The sequence below is a fragment of the Beta vulgaris genome, chromosome 2, assembly GCF_026745355.1.
Source record: "Beta vulgaris subsp. vulgaris cultivar EL10 chromosome 2, EL10.2, whole genome shotgun sequence".
In the NCBI taxonomy this organism is placed as follows: domain Eukaryota; kingdom Viridiplantae; phylum Streptophyta; class Magnoliopsida; order Caryophyllales; family Amaranthaceae; genus Beta; species Beta vulgaris.
Window position 1 is genome coordinate 36,835,487 of NC_079203.1, and position 21,776 is coordinate 36,857,262.

The 21,776-nt window shown below is 34.1% G+C and overlaps 1 protein-coding gene across 1 annotated transcript; it reads right to left on the bottom strand.

The window, feature by feature from the left end:
- Nucleotides 1–18,933: 18,933 nt before the first annotated feature.
- Nucleotides 18,934–21,025, bottom strand: LOC104886877 (uncharacterized). Its single transcript, XM_010671405.1, has 3 exons — nucleotides 20,108–21,025; nucleotides 19,551–19,988; nucleotides 18,934–18,972 (listed from the first exon to the last, which is right to left on the bottom strand). The coding sequence occupies exons 1-3, from the start codon at nucleotides 21,023–21,025 to the stop codon at nucleotides 18,934–18,936; spliced, it is 1,395 nt and encodes a 464-aa protein (XP_010669707.1).
- Between the last annotated feature and the right edge of the window lie 751 nt (nucleotides 21,026–21,776).

The window sequence follows — 21,776 nt, forward strand, 5'->3', positions numbered from 1 at the left end:
TTTAATATTGAACAATCCCTTCTGGTCTAGCTATTTTGCTCTTCAGGTTAACTATATTGTCTTCATGAACCATGATATATCTTCTAATCTTCATTTTCATGTTTTACTCATTGTGCTTCAAACTCCCTAGCTTCTTTTTCTTTGGAATGTTTGTATTTTTCGCTTATTATTTGCCTACATTTTCTTGCTGCCTAAATTTTTTATTTTCAATGTATCTTGTTTTTGTCGATAGTCGTCTAGTAGCTATAAATGTATTCTCTCTTAGCATTATAACGTTTAATTACATGGTCCTCTATGTGGTCGCATTTGCACTTGTTCTTACATGTCTTGTATCTAATAGTTTTATTACTCTTAACTATTATTTGAATTAGGTCTTTATACCCACTTGGACACGAGTGCTCCATACTGGCAAAAGAAACTGGAATGTTTTTGCATCCCTTAATGCTCTTCTTCGTGTTTTTAGGGAGTCTTGCAAAAAAAAAAAAAAATCCTAGTTGGCAATCTATCCAACTATCTCCAGTTATTCATATGTGCTATGTTTTAAATTTTCTTCCTAAAGAGGTTGCACCTTCCATTGTCATATCTTACTTTTCATATTGCTTGTTATCTGCATTGGACCTACAACTCATGTCCTGATTTTGATTTTAGTATGGATTGTTTTTCCCTAATTCAATGGACTCAAGTGCTTAATGGCTTTATCACTTGCAAAGGCCTTAGGGCTGCTCACCCCTATATTGGTTTCTCAATTTCTGCAAGATCTATAACACTAAGGAACTCCTACGTACTGTCATTGGACCTCTACGGTTGCATTTTATAACTACTAGTTGTTGGACCGCGCGCTTTCGCGTGCGGCCCCCTAAGGTAGCAAAAATAATTGCGCACAATTAAATGTTCATCATTAGCATAATCCATTTTAGGGAAAACAAAGGCATCTAAACTTGGTAGTTAAGAACATAAGCTACGTAGTTATATTTTTAACTTTGGTATTTCTTATTAGCCCTCAACTAAAGTTATCTAAACTATTAACCTTAACTTATATGAACTTAGTGGCCTTGTATATTACTTATCTAAGCGTATGAGCTTTCAACTTAACTTATCTATGATATTTTTTCCTACAATAAGTGAATATAGGGTGATGAAATTCTTTTTTTGTAGGAGGAAAAAAAATCTTCCTCGATTCCTTTACGAGGAAAATAGAAGTCTATATTTCATATAAAAAAAATGATAACATAAAATTGGAAGATAGGGAGGTCATGGCCGACTCTACCCCCTTGGATGTTCAACACATGTAATTCATAAAAAATGAACTCCATAGGACAGTTGCAATGAAATTCTTGTACTTCAGTCTTAGGTGAAGGTTCAACACATGTATTGTGATATTCGTAATTGGTTAGGTGAAGGTAGCCTAATGTGCGTTTTTTCACGATATGAAACAAAGAAGGCAATTAAATATAGAAGGTATTGAGAATGAGTTTGAAAATGAAGCATTTCCATAAACGGTTAGAACTTTATAAATGTTTTTGAAATTTACTTCTATCTACATTAGCTTGTCCTGTTGGCTAAGCTTGCAAAAGATGCATGTACACCTACTAATTCTATACAAACTTCCATATTAATTCAGAAGCTACACATTAACTGATATAGTTCTCAAAAAAGACAAAAGTGCGGGCAATTTAGCGGCTAGCGAGCATGGTTGATGGCAAAATGAATGCTCCTGCATTCTTCCTTGTTCAATAGCTGTTGTGGGCAAGCCCCAAGCTACAAGAAGCCATGTTTCAAATGGTTAGAATGATGATGAACTAGCTTGTAGGGCTTGAAAAGAAATAGATGAAATATATTGAAATAAATCTAACGAGACTACATATGATAAGATCTCTCTTCTAATACTTTACAATAGTTTAGAAAACAATTACACTTCTAACAGGGGAGGAAGACTTCTCTTTAAGTTCATGGCAATAGAACAGACCAAGCTTTGTTTTGGCAAATACTTCACAATAGCTATTGTTGCCCCTTAAAAGCTTCAAAGTCAGCTAATCATTCTCAAACCCACAAAGCATCACTTAACTGTTCGTTTTAGCTACAATGATCAATTATTATGAATCTCAGCTAATCTATTATAAGCATTTGAATTCCCTCTTTACTAATTGCCATAATGTGCTTAGGTGTAATCAGTCTTCCTCTTCTGAGGGTCTATCAAGCATTTAATGGAATAAATGCCATATCCAAAATGCTGACTATACTAATTTAGAAAGGCTATAAACCAATTTTTTGCAGTCACTTAGCTGACATATCAACATCATAGAATATCTTACAAGCATCACACCCATACATACATCCAAGCAGTGCCCATTGCCTTAAAATATTAGCTATGTTCCTTCGTAATTTCATAATTAAACAAGTAAACAACTTTAGCTCAGAACTTAAGCTTATTAATCATTGCCATTACAAGCTGTCAATAAATCACAGCCTCTCGATTTACATGCTCATAAATGTATGCCGGCTAGTGCAAGCAGCAACGCTAACATTAACATGCTGGTGCCTAAAGCAATACTGAGACATAATATCTTGTAGAATCGAAAGTAGCTATACTTCTCAGTGATAAACAAGAAAATCAAGAAAGTAATATCAAGATAAGCGCGGGAGATACTAAGACACACCAAATAACAGAATCATAAGCACCCAGCAGAAGTTATGAATGCTATAAATTGTCTTGAGTTATGAGCATGACTGAAACTTCTCTAGTTGTCATAATCCTAGTCAAAGAACAAAACATAAATTATTTGTTGTCATTTTATCCTCAATATAGCTTAAGCAGATCATAGAAAAATTTGAGAGAGTTTTAATTATTTAGCAACTTCACTCCAACCTCTTCATTTATTGCATAATTACATATGGTATGACACAAGCGGAAGAGAGTCCACCACCCATTGTTCCTCCCTAGCCCTCATTTAACCCCAATACACAACCAAACGGTTCAGATTCCAGTAATTGATTAATCATATTGGACATCTCCACATAAACAATGTTTCCCTCTAAACACTCAGATGCCATGGATGTAGTGTCAACCAAAAAAGGCTACAATTGAAATCCATGCAATGGTAAAATAATATGCTGTCGGAACAGCTTAACCCAAGGGAAACTAGGGACCACCAGCCAAAGCACCAACTAACTCCCCAAAAAAAAACCTAATTCTCTAGGGTAAAAGAGTTTATGGTAACTATGAGCCAACGATGAAACAAGAAAAAAAATTGCATCAGAAATACTTCAAGATTTACCAATTACTACTAACCAATATTGATTAATCTACTGAAAATTGAAGTAGAAACACCCCTATAATACCATTCCATTTTTATCACATCTTTGACAAGATATTTTACAAACAGGGGTTTGCTATTATTCCAGAAATGAAACAAGCAAACAAAAATCACAATAATGTTTTTCTTCTGCAACTTTATCTTTTACCCTATTCACTTGGTCACTTAGCACATGACATGGGTGGTAAATAGTCATATATCCACCATACATTCCTAGTCTACCTCACTGTGGCAATAATACTAAGAACTGTTGGGTTTATGTGGCTCAACTTCCATCCACTCATTGTGGCAATTAGCAAAACTATTATGGTGGTACCTACTGAAAACCAATACCTACTGAAAACCAAATACCAACAAAAGTCATAGAAAGATCAATTGTTAATTATGCTAAATACTTAAAATAAGCACATATGTTCTTACTATATGGGATTATACTCATACTTGAGGCTAATTTGCCTTTTTGACGACAAGGAAGCAGGGGATGTCGGAGTCTTCATCATCCACTACAAAAATAATTCAATTTAGCAACACTCAAAATTTGTTGCTAATTGTAAGAAATTTGTTGCTAACTGAAGTTAGCAACAAATTAGAAACGAAAAATCGTAGTTTCTAAAAGGCTTGTTTCCATATGAATTTTGCTACTAAATTCAAAGCAATTTCGTTGCCATCTTGCATTAATTCAAATATCGTTGTCATATTGGTTGCTGTATTGTCACCATCTGTTGCCAACTCTAGAAACTGATTATCGACGGTTGTTGGTGAAAGTGGCAACGAATTATAGATTTGGTTTCTAAAATTAAGAACAAATTATTCACAATAGTTGCTAACAATAGCAACAAATTCTTAATGTTGGTTGCTGGATATAGCAACAAATTATTAACAATAGTTGCTAATAATGGTAACAAATTATTATTAATTGTTGCAATTCGTTTTATCAAAATGGCAACAACATACTTATTTAGTTTCTAATAGTGGCAACAAAAATCATATATTTCAGTTGCAAAAAGTGGCAACAGATTATTTATTTTAGTTCCTAAATCTACCATTAAATTTTGCAACGAATACTTTATATCGTTGCCAGATCTAGCAACAAAATTCATAAAGCATTGCTTTTCGTTTTTTTTTCTTTAAAATTAACTGTCTTTTTTGTTTGGAAAAAGTGCTTATTCTCCAATTTATTAGTCGGCAAATGTTGAGGTTTGGGCCTAGAGCAAATGCAAAACAAGTATTACCGAAGCATTTGGTAAGTCGATCAAATGCTCCATTTTTTAGCAACTTGCTGAAATGCTCCAAAGACTGGAGCATTTTTGGGCCCAATTTTTTTTTTTTTTTACATTTTTAGTTGATAGACAGATGATTAAATATATAAATAAGTTTCATTTCTAATAGTTATTTTGATAAATATAAGAGAAATTATAAAATAAATGACAAACAATTTACAAGAATAGTACCTAAGTATCCTTTAATTTACAACGTATTACACTTCATTTATTACAAACAGAAGTTATAAGTCTGATAACTAGAACAATACCAAGTTGATCATCATCGATGCACTGATCATCATCTCCAAGACCAACTGGAACAAGGCGTTTTTCACCTGCAGTTGCATCAATAGAAAACTGTTAATATTTATTAACTCTGTATACTCTATATGGATAATTAATCATCATTCATATTTAATCGTACTATATGGGTGTCCTACTTGTTTTGGCTTTATCTATGATACTCAGCAAGTTGCAATCCTCATATCAAAACAAAGGACACACAACTAAATATATATACAACATGACACACCAAACAATTTGATTGAACAATAATCAAGATCTCAAATAACTCATCCAATCCATGGACCTATGATAATTTTTCATCCAACAATTTGAGCAAAAATATTACCTAGTTCATTGATGCAGATGTAGAGATTGTCTACCATATAAATACAGAAGAGAATAGTATGCATAATAATTCAACAAAATGATAATCTCAAATACTTTTATCTTATCCTAACAAATTCATAAGTCAACCACAACTGCAACATGCACTGGCAGGCTTAAGCAATCAATCAAAACCTGTAGGTACAGAGGCAAGGCTGCTAAAGCTTCTCAGACTTCATAAGAGTCAGCATCTCTTGAATACAAATAATTAGAGGCACTCGTAAAGTGAAGAATCTCCAAAACAAGTGAATGTTTATGTCTCTATCGCTTATTTTTACCTCTACTTCTTTTTTACTTTTTTAAAAATATTTTATAATCAACTAAAGCAACAATCCCCTGAAAAAAAAAACAATTAAATTGACAAGATCGCCATAATGCATAATTGGAATTTAGTCTTTCATTAAGATAGTCATGAAATATTCGTTTTCTTTTAAACCCTTCAATTGAGTTAGCATCCCAACCTTCAAAACCAAGGTTCAATTTTTATTTATATACAGTTGATACTCCAAAGCACAAAAAAGAAACAACAAATAAAATTTAGTGCATACCCAATTCAATGGACAATATCAAATATAGAAACCATAAATCAAATTAAGATGCACAGGTTGAGAGACAGCGGAAGCATAATGACCTTGGCAAGTTAGACTTCAATTTCCAAGTATGAAATGTAGAGTTTCGACCAGAGAGACGCGTCCACCACAGTGATATGCCATGAACAAACACCACTTCATATATTCTATAGGAACCACCTCTTGATCAATAAAAGACAAAAAATTGCAGAGTCACGAGCTGAACCAGTGCAATTGACAAGAAGAACTGCTATTTACGAAAAGAAAGCCATTTCGCAGGCAAGTGATGAGAACATGAAGGGGAGGCGGTTGAAGAAGTGGTGAATGCTTGAAGATCAGTTGAGAGAGTTGAGGGCATTTGAATGTTTTCTTGTATATTTTCACAACAACCATGAAAGCGGGAATTTCGATACAAATTTTCGCCTTTTTTTTAATGGTTATTTCCGCCTCTTTTTTCATATCGGAAAAATTAAATAAAGTCCACTAAAAAAACTTTAAAAGGATAGATACAATGTTTGCTTGATTTTTTTTTATCATTTTCTTCAAAATACTTGGGAATTTCCTTAGGCATTTTCATAGGGGGTTTCAAATGTCAATTATATTTTAACTTGAATTTGTTTAATTTAATGAGAAATGAGGTTTCAGTGAAAGATGTTTTGCCTAGGTGCATCTCATAACTAGATTAAGGTTCTATTCTTTTAGACTGAATTAATGCAAATTAAGCCGTTCAGTTTAGTTTGGTCAAACAAATTTAGTTTAATTTAGTTCAATTCAGTTAGTTTCCTCCTATAATTTTAATTGACTTCAGCTCAATTCAATTCAGTTCAATTCAAATAAATTAAGTTAAGTTCAGTTCCGACAAATTAAGTTCAATTCAATTCAAACAAATTAAGTTTAGTTCAAAACAATAAAGCCTAAGTAATACTAAGTTATAATAACTTCATTTGACTTAAAATGAGCAAAAATAAAGTGAATATATTATGCACCCTCGTAGAATATTATATTATTTTCTAAAATACAAAAATTAAATACTCTAAGACCTTGTTTTTTCAACTTATTTATGCTTACCTGATCGAACTTATCAAAACTATTCTAAACTTATTAGATTGTATTTATTTAATTGGTACTCAAATCTTATTTATGTTTATTTTTGTTGAACTTAATTGATTAGATAGTATTAGTCCTTATTAGATCTTATTTTAACCTGCCTTAACTAATTTTAACTTAATTGAACTTATGCTTTTTTACTGTTGTCATTTTTTCCCTTCAACTGTATTTGTTGTTTGTGTATATTTCTATCTGCATAATATTGAATATAAAATCGAAAAGATTTAGGTTAGACCATCTCAGTATGTAACTAAGACGAGTTTTTCCCAAATTCAATTTACATGTAATTGTTATAAGTTCATGCAGAATTGTTAACAGTTTATAGATATTTAATTAATCATCTTGTTGGAATAAGTAGTATTTTAAATCTCTTTAAGCAATCATGAGGGGTATTACATACACCCCCACTTGAGGACAACAATGTCCTCGTTGCGCCTGAGGAGGACTCCACATATTCGGCATACGGCCTGTGGGTCACCCCGACCTGAAGAATGATCGTCGGAGACTCCATATATTCGATCTGACGACTTCTGGATCGCTCCTCATGACAATGCATCCCCAAAATCTTCCATTACTAGGCGCCTGAGGACTCCTAATATTCGGCCTGACGACCTTAGGGTCGCCCCCAACACGCGGTCGCAGGGTTACCTTGATACCATTTGTAACACCCCGACCCATCCGAAATCGAGTCTATCGTCACCAATGCGCTTAGAGGGCCAACAACTGTCCTCAATAACCAATACAAGTTCTTCCGGCGTATTTTATCCTCACTCATGCGCATCCCGAGAAACTTCTCAAGAGGTCACCCATCCCTGGACTACTCCCAACCAAGCATGCTTAACTATGGAGTAACTAAGAAAATGAGCTCCCTACAAGAAAGATACATCTTGTTGGAATAAGTAGTATATTAAATCCCTTTAGAGCAATCAAGAAGGGTATTACAAAGTGGCTCCTTGGGGTGAGGCATCCCTTAGTATCCCCCTTCCTTTCAATAAGTTTCACCTGTAATAATGTTGGCCGATTAGACCTGCGAGAGTAGTCAGTTTAGCATGGTCTTTCATCTTACCATCATGGCCTACATAAGAAAAAATCATTAGTTGAAGTGTGATCGATCCAATATTGCAAAGCCCGAGAATTTATTACCGATCCAAATTGGACCATAACGGAATTTTGATTATATCGACACCATATGTTGAGGGAGGAAGATCATAATTAGAGATTGATAGAAAAGCAAGGGTATAGGCTCGGAGGAGTAGGAATCAAAAAATATATTTTTTCTCAAAATAAGTTTTGCGATTACAGAACTATTAAATTGGGATAAGTTACGTTGTATATATGTTTGGAGAAGCTTATAACATAATATCATAACGGTGCATTAATTCTATGATCACCTAATTTTTATTTAGTTGAAATTATTGAAACTTAACCGAACTTAAGGTTCGTTTTTTTCAGCTTAAACTTATTAATTGAACCGATCGTAATTTATCTTTACTTCTTTTTTTTTTGAAAGAAAGAAAAGGGATTTCATTAATATTTCGCCAAACGGCACTTACAAGTCATTTCTGAAAAACATAAAATTCTAATAGAAATACATATCACCCTAGAAATGTAAACATCGCAGATTTGACTTAATTTTGCCTTATTAAAAATATTCATCTGAAGCAATGCAATCTGTGAGTTCGCTCTGGTTCGGCATACGATCTATAGATGCGGAAATTTTGGGATGAACGTACTCCAATAGTCTTCCATAATTTTACAGAAGTTGTGAAACCCTAATTCTTCAGGTTGAATCTCGAACTTCAACCAATGAGAATAATTTCTTATACCTAAAAACAAAAGAACCATACTTACAACTCCCATAGGGAGAAGGAGATTTCCAAAACAGAAACTAAAAACCCCATAAAAGGGTTTGAGAAAATCTCATAAAGAGATACTAATTTATTGAACAAAACAAGAAAATGAACTAAAAACTGAAAATAAAAGGGAAAAAAGGGCTTACCATGGATGAAAACATCCATGGCAGCCCCCTAATTGATGAAGAAGGGGTAAGGGAGGCTAGGGTTTTAGAGAGAGAAAAGGAGAGGGGAGGCTAGGTTTTACCACTATTAATTTATCTTTACTTACTCGAACTCATTTAAACTTAATTAGAACTTATCTGCAATCATTTAATCTTATTGAAAAATATAAAAGAATTGTTTATTTATATTTTAAATAACAACAAATAATAAATTACTTATTTATAATGTCAACAAATTAAATAGTTGTGATTGTTTTTTTTTCTAAATAGCAACAAATCAAATATACGATGCTATCTAGCAACAAGAAGTAAAATGACTTGTTTTCAATATCAACAAAGTAAGTATCCATTGCAATAAAACGGCAACAAATTGAAAATTTTGATGCCATTTAACAACAAAATAGTGATACAATTGGTCTCCATTAGAAACAAATCAAAACTTTGTTGCTATGATTTGATGAATAAGACAACGACACTTTTGTAACAGGCAACAAAAAAAAATTTATTGCTATTTTTCATGTTTTAACAACAAATAATAAAATTACTTGTTTCTAATATACAAATTAAATAGTTGTCTCCATTGTTTGTTTCTGAATAGCAACAAATAAAAAAAATGATGCTATCTAGCAACAAGTAGTAAAACGACTTGTTTCCGATGTCAACAAAGCAAGTATTTGTTGCAATAAAACGGTAACAAATTGAAAATCTGATGCCATCTAACAACAAATAATGAGACGATTGGTCTCCAATAGAAACAAATCAAAACTTTGTTGCCATCATTTGATGAGTAAGACGCTACTTTTGCAACGTGCAACAAAAAATACATAATTTATTGCTATTTATCAACATATTGAAAATCTGTTTCCAACTTACATTTCTAAAATGCCCTCATTTTTGTAGTGATCATAGACTTCATCATCAGAGTCTTCGGTATCATAGGAATCGTCGGTATAGTAATTGTCGGCATGGTAACCATAATTCTTTTCATACACCTTTGTAAGATGTAATTTCCCATCAATACCCTCAATAAACATATCATGCGTTTTGCTTGCTTCCTGAAATGAACCACTCCCAATGTGTAGGCCTTCCCATGGCAATTTTAGGTTTTCAACTGGATCCTCTGTAATTTCTATCAGCATTTCAAGCTGTTTTGCTTTCCCTTTACCTATGGGCGGTGGTTTTTTCCCTTTCCCTTTTTCAATTTTCGGTTCACGAAATGCTAATGTCTTGTGTTGGTTTTTGGGTGGCAGAATTTGATTTTGCAAGTCGGGGTAAAGGGGACCTATAAGGAGGAGTATTGAACATTTTTTCAGCTTCTTCCATGACTTTTTCTAAGGCCTCGTATGATTCCTCGCTCAGTTTATCACTTGCTTCGCCGGAGTCGATCATTTTCCAGGCAAAAGGGCTGCCGTCGGATTTTTGAGTTGGCAAGTAGTCTGCAAAGGTAAGCTTCTTCCTCTGTTCCAGCAGCAGTGGCTGCTTTCTTGAGTGGGTGGGTGTTTATGAAAGATGCCATTTTAGGTGGAGAATTGGAGGAAAAAGAAGAATGGAAGGAAGGTGTAGAAGATGAAGGGAGAAGAAGGAAAGGTGTTTGGAGATGAGGGTTTTGCCTGATATAAGAGTTACAAGTTAGAAGGAAGGAGTATTAAGTGAATTCGGTTTTCAATTGGGAGTTTGGGTAATTGTTCATTTGACATATACTTGTTTTGGGGGTAGGAAGTATGTGTTATTTTTTTGTGATTTATAATCATGTAATATATTGTTTTAGCAAAAAGGATAAGTACCTTATTTATAATTATGTAATATATTGTTTGATAATTATGTAATATATTGTAAAAAAGAAAGGGATTATTTAGAGGTACATTTATGTATTGACTTGTCTAGATAGTGTAGTTTAGTATTAAGAAAGTAATAGATAGTAGTGTGCCGACTTAGGTAGTATGTTAGAGTATAATTGTTACACAAATTTGATAAATAGTAAGTGTTGCGTTTAATAAACACTTGTGTATGTTTGTGAAACAAACTTTGAAATATTTTGAGATGTTTATCATATAGTAGAATGACATTTAAATGAAGCAATATATATAGGTTTTGAATATATCATTTTGAAATCGCAAGGTAATTGCTTAGTGCAATAGCTTTGGTATCAAATGGGTTTGGCAAGGGTTAAGAATGTTAGTAATTTGAGTTCGATTGAATTTGAATGCAAACAATGAAATGTCAATTTTTCTTTACTATTTTTAAAAAACGAGTATAATGATTTCATTGAAGTTGTGTTGAGTTGCGAATCTGAATGTGTAGTTACCTATACTTTACAAAGTTAAGTTATTCTAAATAGGCGTTTGCAAATAATAGTATAGTAAATTAGCTCAATTTGCAAATAAGCACTCTTTTGTATTTTGGGTCTTTTGAAGTTGTCAATTTGTATAAATAGTTTGCTTTAATCGAGCTTGAGATGTTGGCGAATCGAGCTTTGAAATTAAGGTGAATGAAATCTTTTATATCATTTATTTTAATTGATGCATTGGAAAGTTAATCCTTTTGTTAGTTATTTAATTTTATCCAACAAAAAAGATATTATTTAATGGGTGCTTTAGCAAATTGGAAATGGAAGAGTTTACAATATATTGGATTATTAGTTGAGTTTACACGGTTTAGATAAATTGAAACTGACCAATGTAATTACTTGAAATATTTTTCATATCCACCTACGAGATACGACCTGCCATGGTCTTTAGGGAAAGGAAAACATAAAGGTCTGATTTTGCTGAGGAAAGATATTATAGTCTTTGTGTGTTTTCTTATAAATATGAAGGGATAAAATTTAGTTGATCTAGTGGGTAAACTACTCTCTACAAATGGAATTTAATGAAAGGCATAATCAAACTCAAAATTATCAATTATTTTAAAGATATATTAGGAGTAGGCAATCCACCAATCATTACTTCACATAGTTCTGAAAAAAACACCTTTGACTCCATGTTATCTTACAACACAAAAGGCTCTTGTTCCTATTAGAACATGATTTGAGCGAACATATTGTCATTAGCTTACATAATACAAAAGATGTTGGGATGACTGGGCCTATTGCAAGATTTCCTTAGGTCCTTGGCATGTATATTACAAGAAATCATTTATGCCTATACGCAAAAGTTAGTAATTATATTAAGCATGATTAAGTCCTAGGGGTAAGTTATAAACATGTAGCATTAGTCTATGCTAGCAAGCAAAAGGGGTTCTAGGTAGCCGATGCAGTGATTAGTTGCTAGACCCAATAACATCTTCATCGGCATATACATGAGCAGCTTCATGTGTAGGTTTTTTAGCTGCCTCTATGCCATGATATGTGGACTTAACAGAAAGCTTTTGTTTTGGATTTGATTCATCAGGCTGAACACTTTGGTAATCCATGGGCTGTGTGATAATCTTCAGTTTCAGATTGACCTCATCAGCTTCATCTTCAGGAACGACTCAGTTTCAGAACATGATTTGAGCGAACATATTGTAATTTTTAAGGCTATCATATTATGTGATGATGCTATCAAATAATAATATTGGCAAGTGAATTTTTATATTACTAATGTGGTAAGTAATATATCTGACCTTTTTTTCCTTTAGTGCACAAATTATCATGACCTGCCTTTCTTTTGATGTGTTCCTTACATCTAAGACTCTTGCTTGCCTATCAGCTAGGGTGTCCCTATGGCGCAATGCACTGAAAAGCACAGTCAAGTTAGAGTACTACATTCGTTGATGATTTTTCTTAGATACGAGCATTTATATTGATATACCAAAGTGGTCTGTCACCTGAATACTAAAGAAGTTTGTCTTTTCTGCATGTAATTTGCAGTTTCTTTTGTTGGTTGCGTATGTAATTAGCCATTTACAACTTAGGCCCATCAAGATACAAGCATATGTATCAATGAAACGTCAAATATGTGAATTTGAAACATCATATAAATTTGCATGGTACATCATTTTGTAGGGTAAGATCTAATTAGCATCCATAAACTTGACATACTAATAATAATAACTATAATTAGTTATCATGAACCTAAAGACCTTAACAACAACACAAGTAAACTCAACAACATTACAAAATCAATTAACAGAACACCTAAAATTCAAACAACATAAAATCTGAAAAGAGAGAGAATTTATGAGACATTTTGATGAACGGATGTCGTGATGAAACACAAATATTGATTACCATTCTGCAAGGGCAGCATCTCTGTCTCATTTAGGCTCATGAATAATTGTAGTAGACATGGTTGATGCAAGTGAGAATCCTGTAGCAAATGGTATATTAGTTAATAAATGATTGATGAACTTCTTTTGAATTTATTATTTGCCAAACTTAGCTTTAAGGCCGTTAATAAATGATTGGCATATTAGTAATATATAACGCACAACCTTTATGAGATGTGACTTTGAAGGTCGTGAATCCAATTATATGGAATTTTGCAGCCCAGGTTGAGAGGCCATCACAATCTGCCCCGGCGAGATCATTCCAAGCAAAAATGATATGCGGTTATTGAGTGCTGAGAAAGTGGTATGCCCACCAGGTAAGGATTAGCATAATGAGGGTTATGGACGATCAAAGAAGTATAAATATATTGGTTATTTTACTTGTGGTCGGTTATAACAATCTCGCGGACAAGATTATCACGTCCTTGGGGAGTTGAAATAGTCTATGCTTCTTCTTCAACATAAAGCACCACAACAAGGCTATCTAAACAATGATGCATAAAGGTGAGGTTGGGTGTGTTGCGAAAAGCATAAATGTATTCTAGATACCATCAACAACAACTCTATGCAAGAACTTACCAAATTTCTCAGAAGGATCACAAGTTTTTGGAATCGAAGATATGTTCTGGTACTCTGGCAGAACAGGATTAGCTTCAGAATTGATTGGTTGAATCACCGTCTGTCTTCCAAAGCTCATTGGGAAATTTCCTCAGGTACTCCTGAGGTTTGACGTAATTCCCAAATTACCCCCCATATTTGGGAATTTCCTCATATACCCCTGAAGTTTGTGTTTGGGCTCAAAATACCCTTACTATGGACGAAACCCTAACGTCGTTAGGTTTTCCCTCTCTCTCTCCCCAAATTTCTCTCTCCTCCCACTCCCCCACCCACTGCCACCCCCTTCCCCTAGCCGGCGACCAACTGTCGACGACCACCACCCACTTCGGCGCCGGCGACCCTACCCTCTTCCCTTCGCTGGACAGAACAGCAGCACCCCCGACAACCACCCTCTTCCCTTCGCCGGCCAGAACAGCAGCACCTCTCGACGACCCCCACCTCGACACCCCACCCTAGCCCTCCCCTTCCACATTCTTGATTCCCCCACCCCGACACCACCCCGACACCACCCCTCCCCCTTTACCCTTATCGGAAATGTCCCCCCTTCCGTGTCTGCCATCGTGAGTCGACCCCCTCCCCCACCCAGATACGCCGCCCCCAAACCTTTTAACTCTCCCTCGAAACCACCCTAGGCACCACCCCAGGCTGATACTCTGCTATTCTGGTCGGCGCCAACGTCGAGGGTAAGGGAATCGAGAATGGGAAAAGGAGGGGGTAGGGTCGCCGGTGCCGGAGTGAGGGAGGGGGGTCTGGCAGTAGGTGGCAGAATGGGAGGAGAGAGAAAATTGAGGAGAGAGAGAAAGAAAACCAGACGGCGTTAGGGTTCCGTCCATAGTAAGGGTATCTTGAGCCCAAACACAAACCTCAGGGGTATTTGAGGAATTCCCCAAATGTGGGGGGTAATTTGGGAATTACGCCAAACCTCAGGGGTACCTGAGGAATTTTCCCAAGCTCATTTGGTAATCAAGTTTAGAGGAGGAGGATTTGAACTGCTCTTCTACGGGTTTTATTGGAGCGTTGACTATTTTGTACTCCCCCTTGTACACAAAAGCTTCTTTGTAGCCTTCCACTTGATCTCCAAAAAGTGCTCCTCTCATTCGATTTCCCTGTGAGCAAAATGCATTTGGGTAGTTTCGCATGTTAAAGGGGTTTGCTTCAAAGGGAACATCACATTTTGTTATGTAATACCTGATGTATTGGGCATAGAAGATGGTCCTCTAAAGGTACTTATGTATTATTAGATTTATATGTATAAGTAGGTTTAAGTGTTCCTTTTGAATGAGGCATGCTACAAATAATGATATTGTGACATTTTCTATGTGGGAATTACTGTGAATTAAACTCGTGATGGATGATATCAATGAGTAATGACAATGAATGGTTGTGTGTTATTAGATAAGAAAGATAACAAAGAAGTAAGAGTGTCAATACCTTATCATCTTCTAGAACAAGGTTTTGGTAAAGTATGCCTTTTTAGGAGAGAACTTAGCCCGACCTTTTTCAATTACCTTGACTTTGACTTTGTAAGCCTTGCTGCTACTATTTAGTTCATCTAAATAAACATGTTCAAGCTTCATCTTGTAATTCCTAATAAAATGAACATGTAAAGAGTGAATATAATATAGGGGGGAAATTTGAGTATTATTTGCATGACTATTTTTCAAGAGAATGCTGACCGAATGCTAAGTATGAAATAGGTCTAGTGAAAGGCAGAATACATTTATTATTAGTTAGTTAATCTACTATTTAACTGTTATGATTTAAGCATTGTACCATTTAGAATAATTACCTCATATACTCATAAAAAGTGAGTTTTGTATTAGCGAGATTATGAAGCGTAACTATCATTTATCACCTAGACATCTGGTAGATATATCTATAAGAGTAACTTTAGTGTCTATATTGATATAGTAACCATTAGTTAAAATGCCGAAAAATAATGTTCACCTTGCAAATGTGTTTAATTACCTTTAAAACACTTAAATTTTGTTAATCTTATAGTAGTTGTTCAAGGTCCTTGGTTAGTTTGTTTTATAATTTTTTATACATGAAAAGAGAGAACGAACTTTTTACAGTTAACAATAACATGTATTTATTAACTATAGCATGCATCACTACAATAAGGAGTTTCAAAGCAAAGTAGAAGAAAGAGGCATCAAAGATTATTTAAGTTGTCAGTTGGGAATATATTTTAGGCAAGCTGTGCATTAGATGCATGGCATATTATTTGTTATTGTACCTAAAGCAAGATCGTGAAGGCATTGAATAGATTCTATGCTATGATGCCAAGAATGTGTACAGCAAACAAACATAGAAAATTCGAACATATCTACAAAAAAGAAGGCAAGAAAGAAGAATGTAAGTGAATATACCTTTTGAGCTCGTGTAACTGTCAGATAGGATGAGTTTGGTGGAGAAAATAGAAGCTGTTGAGCACCTCTATGTTGTTTAAGGATGGAGAAGTTCAACTCCTAGGGTGATAAAGGCTTCTCCAAGCTGTAGAAATGTTTGTACAGGTTAAGTTGTGGTATTAGAACAGCTAGATTTAGTGGGTCACAATGCAACAAAGAATAGTACATGAACAGTTTGTCTAGTACTTGTAAAGCTGAAAAAAAGGATGAGCATACTCTTTACCTGCTACAGCCATACCATAGTTAGTAGGCTAGTCAATCAACTTTTTATATATTACCATGTGATTGTCCTTCAAAAATTTTTGTGGATTTCTTCTTTTGAAGGACTATCCAGATTTCTAGGAGTAGTGGAAGTTATTTTTAGGGCCATGGAAAGTACACAACTGTCAAGGTAAATAAAATAATATGTTTATGCTTTAAAATTGCACCCACTTAATGTTCATAGTCCAAACCATATATCATAACTTGTTAATTTATAGGTGTATATTTTCTACTGTTCTAATAAGTTGGTGTTAGGGATTTTGGATAGAAATAGTGAATTATGAACTGCTTCTTGTAAGATATAGATTGATGAAGTGTACAAGTGGAATGCTCAGAAGTGGTTAAAATCACACAAAAATATAATAGGACTAAAACTATGAAAGCAAGAATTTTAAATGGCAGAAGAAATTTAAACTCTTAAGGAAGAACGTAATCAACTAAGGAGAGGAATGCTTATTCTAGTTAGTTATGAGGAGATTTTGACCTTAAAACAGAAGATTCTGTCTCATTGTGCACATAAATAATCTTATTGTGCACTTAAATAAATTATGACAACATTTTAACTGTTCAGAACTAATATAATTAAACTTATTAACAATCACAACTTGAAAATCAATGGTATACCGCATTAATAATATAAATTGAGACACTGAAACAAATAATAAAATAAACCATAGCCTACATTAATGAACCTACAATTAGGAACAAAATCCATAACAACCACAACCAAAACAATCACAATTCACAAGAGTGAGAAATTGGGCTTACTTTTTTGAGCAATTATGCTTTTATCTTTATCTGGCATTCTTCTCAATTTCTTAGGCTTCCTTCAAACGAAAAAAATAATCAAGATACAAAAAATTAAAACTTAACATCAACAATTGAAGGCAAAAATGAGTCAAAGATACCTGGAAATTCTGAATTTTTGAGCAATTGAGAAAATAAAAAACTACCTTTTGTGTCTACACTGTTCATATACCTAGCCTAAATTGAGAAAATCAAAAGGCAATGAACAGTAAAAGGAACCTGATTAATAAGCTACTTATCTTAGGGGGCGTTTGGTTGGAGGGTTTCAAGAAAGGGAAAGGGAATTGAGTTCCTTGTTTCCTTTTGGGAGTGTTTGGTTAGTGTGTTTTTTCAAACCCTTTACCCCTTTTTCTTATTAGGATTACCCTCCTTTCCCTTAGATTGATTCCCCACCACCCCCAAGGTTTGGGATTACCCCATATCCCTCTAGCATATTATTATTATTATTATTATTATTATTATTATTATTATTATTATTATTATTATTATTATTAGTATTAGTATTATTAGTATTATTAATATTATTATTATTATAATTATTATTATTCTAATAATTATTATAATTATAATTATAATTATTATAATAATAATAATAATAATAATAATTATTATTATTATAATTATTATTACTATAATAATAATTATTATTATGATTATTATAATTATTATTATAATAATAATAATTATTATTATAATTATTATTATAATTATTAATATAATTATTATTATAATTATTACTATTATTATTATTACTATTATTTATCATTATTATTATTATTTAGTAATCATTATTATTTATTATTTATTATTATTATATATAATTATTATTTATTATTATTATTATTTATTTTTATTCTTATTATTATTATTTAATACTAATAATAATAAGAATAATAATAATTATTATTATCATTATTATTATTTGATATTATTAATATTACTATTTATTATTATTATTATTATTTATTATTTTAATATTATTATAATTTTTTTATTTTATTTATATTCATTATTTTATTTTTTTATTTAAATTTTTATTATTTATTATTTTTATTATTTGTTATTATTATTATTAAATAATAATAATAATTTTTTATTTTCTTTGATGTTCCTAACCAAACAACATTTTTAATCGAAGGAAAACTCTTTCCATTCCTCTTGTAACCCTTTCTCATACCCTTTCCCTTTCCTCTCAACGAACTAAACGCCCCCTTAGGTAATTATCCCAATGACCCACCCTCGTGTGAATCTATTCTAAGGAGCATTTTATGTAATGTGTTTATTCTGTGTGTCTGCATAGTTCAGTTGCACCTACACCAGTCAGGTACAAAGTAACACATTTCTATTTGAGAGAAGGGGACATGACATCATTTTTTTGCTGTGAGTTAGTGCACAGAAACATGGGTAGAACAGGTTATAACCTCAAAAATATAAGTAGTTAATAAAACCATGACACACGTATCAATACTATGGTAGAAACAATGCAAAATATCATAGATTTTGTTCTTTGTGGTTGCATAAGCTACAACACAAATTAATAGCTCATCTAGTATAACAAAAGTAATGATGGTAACATTATCAAAAGGTGCATGTACAACCACATTTAGCATTACAGAGGAAATGTATCAAAAGCTGCAGACCCGTTATCATTTAGGTGATCCTATGAGTCTCGTTGATGCTTACTGGCATCTGCAAAAGCCACAAAGACAAGTAAGCATTCGATTGACCATGTGAACATAAGTTTATTTACTTTACAAATTAAATTAGGAAGGTGTGTAAAATTCTTAGTTGGTTGTTTAACTCGGGAGACTATCCAAGACTTAATACATGTTACATTTGAGCAGTTATCGAATATATTTATAATGCAGAACCCAGTAAACAGAATTTAAGAGAGGACATACCTGTAGATGTTGAACATCATATAATGCCAGCCATTTTGAGAATGTCATAGGATATCATGTTCTTTATACATAGGTCTGAGAATGATGTTGTGGATCATTTTTTGAAATGACCTTAACGTTGGCCGCTCGCCTAGCACGTGACAGTGCAACATATAGTTGGCCATATGAAAAACATGGTCGAGGGAGATAGACGACAACTTGTGATAGTGTTTGACCTTGGGACTTGTTAATTGTCATTGTAAAGCTGAGTTTGATAGGAAATTGTTTCCTTTGAAATTGGAATGGATAGTTTGCTGAAACGGCTGGCTGCAATTTAATCCGTGGTATAAGGACGTGGTCTCCTTTGTGGTGGCCGGTTGTTATAACACATTCAATTAATTTGGGGAAGAAACGCTTGCATATAAGACGTGTCCCATTGCATAACCCAACAGAAGGCAAGATATTACGGAGTAATATGACTGGACAATTTTCCTTCAACACAAGTTCGTGTGGGCTCATTCCACCAGGACAAAGCTTGTTTATAAACTCGGTAGGATATACTACACAATTATCATCAAGAATTATATCAAAACTCTTATAAATGACAGCTTGTCTAGGGAACTTCTCTATAAGGACTGTATTAATTGAATCGACATCATCATTCATGGGAGTTAATATTGCCCTTGTTGTGAATATATCTGTTGTGAATATGTTTATATCAAGTTCAGGAAATGCCACTGAGGTTATCTCATTTATAGGATCATCATTTTCCCCGGGGTTGCTAACAATTTCAAATGGCAGTAGAACGAATCCATTTTCTTCAGTCTGCAGTTCTTCATTCCCTAGTGAAAGGAGGAACGATGAAAATGTAGGGAGTCTTCTCTAGCTTGAATGTTCTCTGTGAGCCTAAATCTGATAAGTTTAGGCCAAAGCACTGAACTTACTAAGCTAGCATTTACAGCTTCTCTTTGTGATTTGCGGGGCACAACGGGCAATACTTGCCGAAAGTCTCCACCAAAAACAATGATCTTATCTCCAAAAGGCAGAGTTGCATCACACAGGTCGTGGAGGAGCAAATATAGTGACTCGACATTTTCTTTCCTTGCCATTGAAGCTTCATCCCAAATGATCAAACTTGCTCCCCGTATCAATGCAGCTAGGCTGCCCTGTTTAGGAACGTTACAAGCCAGTTTAGCATCTGAAACAACAGGTATCTTGAACCGGGAATGTGCTGTTCTTCTAAAGGGTATGTTAGATGCAGCGATACTTGAAGTGGAAGTAGGGAGAACTATCTGATTCATCAAGCGAACTTCAACGTAGAGCACATTGTATAAGAACGTTTTGCCTGTTCCACCAGGGCCATCTATGAAAAATGCACCAGGCTTGCCCTGTTTAATATGGTGGATTATTGCATCAAATGCTTTTTGTTGTGCTGAGCTGAGTTTGCAACGACAATCAATGCAATCTTGGGGTATTGGTGCATCTAGTGCATCGGCAATATCCTTTGTCCTCCGGAACTCATCATCTTCTTGACCTTGTAAGTGTTCCAAGCCAAATGTTTTAAGCGACTTGCCCATGGCTTTCAAATATTGCTCGACTGCTCTAGCGGTAAGATGCCTAACCTTCTCTAGGAAATTTGAAAATTTGTGGTTAAAATCTTCTAAGAGGGCAGCATAGTATTTTAAGCACAATGCATTTGGGTCACTTGGTTGGCAAAAAATCAGGACAGTTGAGAAAAGGCGACGGATAGCAGGAGGCATTTGTACTTCACATGCCTCAGCTAAGCACTTATCAATTGCATCATCTTCTTCTGGCAACCTGAGCTTAATAGCCGCTTCTTGAAAGGATGCACCTATACCCATCAACTGTTAAAAAGTCTTCAAATGACCGCGACCCTCGTACATTCAAAAGCAACAACCTCAAAAATATCTTTCTCCCTCTTTTGGAGCTACAAATGTGAGCCTACCAATAACAATCACCTTATTTTTCCTCTTAACCCATTCCTTTGAAGAAAGATCCCACCTATAGTGTTCTGTGAATTCGCCATATAAATAACTGCGTTCACCTTCAATTGTGGCATTGGCTTTAAAAAAAGCAGCGAGGGGAGTTCGCGAGCGTTTGTCATTCAAAACAACGCTATCAAGTTGCTCATAAGGCCTTATTTAGACTGTTTGCATATTAGGTAAATGCACTGGGCGGGGCATGATAGATGGGTGCATTTTAAAAAGGTCGAATCCAAAATGCTATTTCCCTAGGAGCACTACAAGAGGGGGGGGGGGTGAATTGTATGTGTAGAAATAAACGTAACTTTTTGCGGAAATTTAAACTTAAACAATAAACAAGCTAGAGGAACACAAGGGATTTTTACGAGGAAAAATCTCTTGGGCCCAACAAGAAGAAACAACCTCGACCACTAGGGATTTTAAACTCAACTCTTTCACTAATTAGGCCAAACAACTTTGTTACAACCTAATTCTATTCTCGAGCCACACCTTGAGTTCCTAAACTCAAGTTCCTGAGCCACTTTTCCTTAAACAGATTCCTCTCAACTTCACTCGAAGTTTTCTCACTCTTACTAGCTTTACTCAAAGCTTCTCTCTTACAGAACTTCAC

Coding starts and splice junctions, on each gene's coding strand:
- LOC104886877 (XM_010671405.1), bottom strand. CDS start 21,025: ATGGGTATAGGTGCATCCTTTCAAGAAGCGGCTATTAAGCTCAGGTTG. Junction 19,989..20,107: donor AAGCTGTAAATGCTAGCTTA/GTAAGTTCAGTG, acceptor GAAGAACTGCAG/ACTGAAGAAAATGGATTCGT. Junction 18,973..19,550: donor TCCCCAAATTAATTGAATGT/GTTATAACAACC, acceptor TGGCTTTTGCAG/ATGCCAGTAAGCATCAACGA.